The 3,521-nt window shown below is 35.3% G+C and overlaps 1 protein-coding gene across 1 annotated transcript; it reads left to right on the top strand.

The window, feature by feature from the left end:
• The first annotated feature begins 319 nt into the window (after window positions 1-319).
• LOC145029804 (uncharacterized) lies at window positions 320-3,266 on the top strand. The gene is made up of 7 exons (XM_078978263.1): window positions 320-825; window positions 920-1,287; window positions 1,342-1,436; window positions 1,691-2,851; window positions 2,922-2,941; window positions 2,997-3,141; window positions 3,234-3,266. The coding sequence occupies exons 1-7, from the start codon at window positions 320-322 to the stop codon at window positions 3,264-3,266; spliced, it is 2,328 nt and encodes a 775-aa protein (XP_078834389.1).
• Window positions 3,267-3,521: the final 255 nt, after the last annotated feature.

Raw genomic sequence — 3,521 nt, 5'->3', positions numbered from 1 at the left:
CATCTATGCTTCATTAAGGAGCCATAAGAAGCATTAATGAGCCATTAGAAGCATTAAAGTGTAACCTTACTCCACCAAAGAGTGATAAAAACGGCTAGGAGGATTTATAACGGCTAGGAGGCTTTATAACGGCTAGGAGGCTTTATGAAGTAAAAAGTAACGGTTTTAGCACTTATGAAGCCTTAAATATGTTGCCTTAGTCTTCATGCAACCCTAATTCAATTTGTGGGTTACCATGCACAACCCAACCATCGAGCCCAAACCACCTTCTAGCCTACTAGTAATCACTACTCCATCACATTTTTGGCTTTCATGATCCATGCATGGATCAGATAATAATACCAAGTTTTTTCACAGCTGTTTGAAAAGTAGAAATAACAGGAATCAAATTTTGATGATTCTTGATGAGGATGGAAGATGGATAAGGGGAAATGCTATGAAAGAGAAACTTGTTAATCATTTTAACAATTTCTTGGGTTGTGAAAATATTACTGATTTATCTATTCTTAATGATGATTTCTTTCAGAAAAAATTAGATAGAAGAGTGGCTTTAAGTATGATTCGGGTGGTCACAAATGAAGAAGTTAAGGCTGCTAAGTTTGATATTGATGATAATCATGCCCCTGGTCCTGATGGATTCTCTTCTAAGTTTTTTAAGAGTGCTTGGAACATTGTGGGGCCTGAGATTTGTAAAGCTCTTAGAGAGTTCTTTTGGACTGGGAAACTGTTGAAGGGTATGAATGCCACGAGAATTGTTTTAGTCCCTAAACTGGAATGCCCAAGGAAAGCCACTGATTTTCATCCTATTGCTTGTTGTAATACTTTGTATAAGTGTATCAGTAAGATAATTGTTAATCGAATCAGGAATAGCTTGGGGTGATATTGTTAGTCATAAGCAATCTGTTTTTATCCCATGAAGATCAATTTTAGACAGCATATTGCTTGCTCAAGAGCTGATGGTGGGGTATAAACGTAAAAATGGTGTGCCTAAGTATACTTTAAAAGTTGATATTCAAAAGGCATATGACACTTTGGATTGGAAATTCTTAAATAGAATTCTTTTGGGGTTTGGTTTTCACCCTATTATGGTCAATTGGATAATGGCTTGCACTACATCTCCTTGGTTTATGTTGAACTTTAATGGTAAAGATCATGGATTTTTTGAAGGCAAAAGAGGACTTAGGCAGGGAGATCCTCTTTCTCCCTACCTGTTTACTGTGGTTATGGAAGTATTCAATTTAATTCTTTTGAAGAAAATTGAAGAAAGTCAAAATTTCAAATACCACTGTAAGTGTGAATCTCAAAAAATTACTCATTTGTGTTTTGCTGATGATTTGTTAGTTTTTTCTCATGGAAATGGGAATTCTGCTAGAGTGATTAAATGTGCTCTTGAAGAATTCAAATCTGTGTCTGGGCTGAAAGCTAGTATGGAAAAAGTCAAATCTTTTTCAGTTGTGTCAACCCTAATATGAGAAGGATTATTTTGGGTATTTTACCTTTTGACATTGGTAAAATTCCTTTTAAATACCTTGGAATTCCTATGTGTATTAATATGTTGTTTAAAAGTGATTGTAAAGTGCTTGTCGATAAGATAAAGGTGAAAGTGCTTAACTGGAAAAATAAGATGCTATCCTTTGCTGGGAGATTACAACTCATCAATTCAATCTTGACTTAACTTCATGTGTACTAGGCTTCTATTTTCAAAATTCCTATTGCTACTATTAAAGAGATAGAGAAGATCTGTAGAAGTTTTTTGTGGGCAAATGGTGAGTTAGTTAGAGGTAAAGCCAAAGTCAAATGGAGTGATGTTTGCAAACCAAAGATCAATGGGGGACTTGGAATTAAAAATTTAAGGATATGGAATGATGCTTTGTTAGCTAAACATGTATGGAATGTGGTCAATAATAAGAATTCTCTTTGGGTTCAATGGGTGAAAGAGAATTATATTGGTGACAAGAATTTTTGGGATATTTGGCAAAGGAGAAGCATGAATTGGACTTGGAAAAGGTTTTTGGAGAAAAGGAAAATAATTAGACCCCATGTTGTGTCCTGTATTGGAAATGGAAGGAACACTTCTCTTTGGCATGACTGGTGGCACCCAATTGGTATTTTAAGTACTATTATACCTAGAAGGGATTGGGCTAGAGAAGGTTTTAATGACAAATCCTTGGTCAGTGATGTTATGATTAATGATTCTTATAATTGGCCATTTGATTGGGTTAATAAATTTCCTGGATTGATGGATGCTCCTATGATCTGCAATATGGCTGATCAGTTAGATGTTGTGATGTGGAGAGATAAAAAAGGAATGAAAAGACAATTTTCCAGTAAACAAGTTTGGAAAGATATAAATAATTTTGGTGATAAAATTTATTGGTTTGACATTGTGTGGTATGGTAATTGCATTCATCGGAACTCCTTCCTGTTGTGGCTTGCTATCCTGAATAAGTTGCAGACCCAAGACAGAGTCAATTGTTGGGAGAAATCAGGTAACCTTCTTTGTCCTTTTTGTTCTATGATTCCGGATTCCCATGACCATCTTTTTTTCAAACGTGATTTTTCTTGCTTTATTTTGAATCATTTTTGTAAAAAGATGGATCTAAATGTTTCTTGTGATGATTGGAATGATTTAATTCAAAAGTTGGTTGGTCTCCTTAAAGGAAAACCTGTTAAGATACTAATTGATAAATGGGTTTTAGCTAGCTGTGTTGCTCATATATGGAAGGAAAGAAATGCCAGACTTTTTAGTAGATTAAGGAATTCGCAAATTGGTCTGATTTCCTGTATTGAGAATGAGATACAGTTAAAGATATTGGGTCTGAGGAAAAAGGTTGTGGGTTTCAGTGACAAGGTGTGTAAGGCTTGGGATATTCATGGAATGCATAACCTGTAATCATGGATTTCTTTTTGTGGTGTTTTAGATGGTTGAAGGTCAAATTTGGTAATTGGGGATGGTTTAATTCTTTGTCCAGTGCCACCGTTCTTTTCTGTTTCAGTTGGTGGGGACAGTTTTGGAATAAATGTTTCACTAAAGGAATCGACGGTTTAAGTTACTGGTTTGAGAGCTTGCTCTTGAACCATGTAACTGGTACCTTTGAGACTTCCTATTTGGATATGATCTTTCTTGAGATTATTCAAATGGTGAGTCCTGTACATGTGATTGATGCCATGTCTATTATGCAACTTGAATTGAAAGTTTGGTGGATCAGTGGAGTTTTGTTCATTTTTTGCAGGAATTCTTTTTAGTGGAATATTCCTGTGCATAATGGGCTGAGGCTGAACAAATGGAAAGTGAAGAATAGTAGGATATTATTATTGGTTGCTGTGCAGATGCGTATCATGATGAGCTGCTGGATTGATTTGCTGAAATGTAGTAGGAGTCTTCGGATTATGTCTTTAAGACACTTGCCATGGAATTTGATGAGAGTTATTTGTTTTATTTGTAAATTTCAATTTGGTTTTTTGAAAATGATGGATTTATGGGTGTATGTCATTAGACTTAGTTCTTGGACTGTGGGTTT

The sequence above is a fragment of the Lactuca saligna genome, chromosome 2 (genome assembly GCF_052625555.1).
Source record: "Lactuca saligna cultivar CGN05327 chromosome 2, ASM5262555v1, whole genome shotgun sequence".
NCBI lineage: Eukaryota > Viridiplantae > Streptophyta > Magnoliopsida > Asterales > Asteraceae > Lactuca > Lactuca saligna.
Note: the sequence above shows the minus strand (reverse complement) of the source record. Positions and strands in the feature narration are given on the sequence as shown.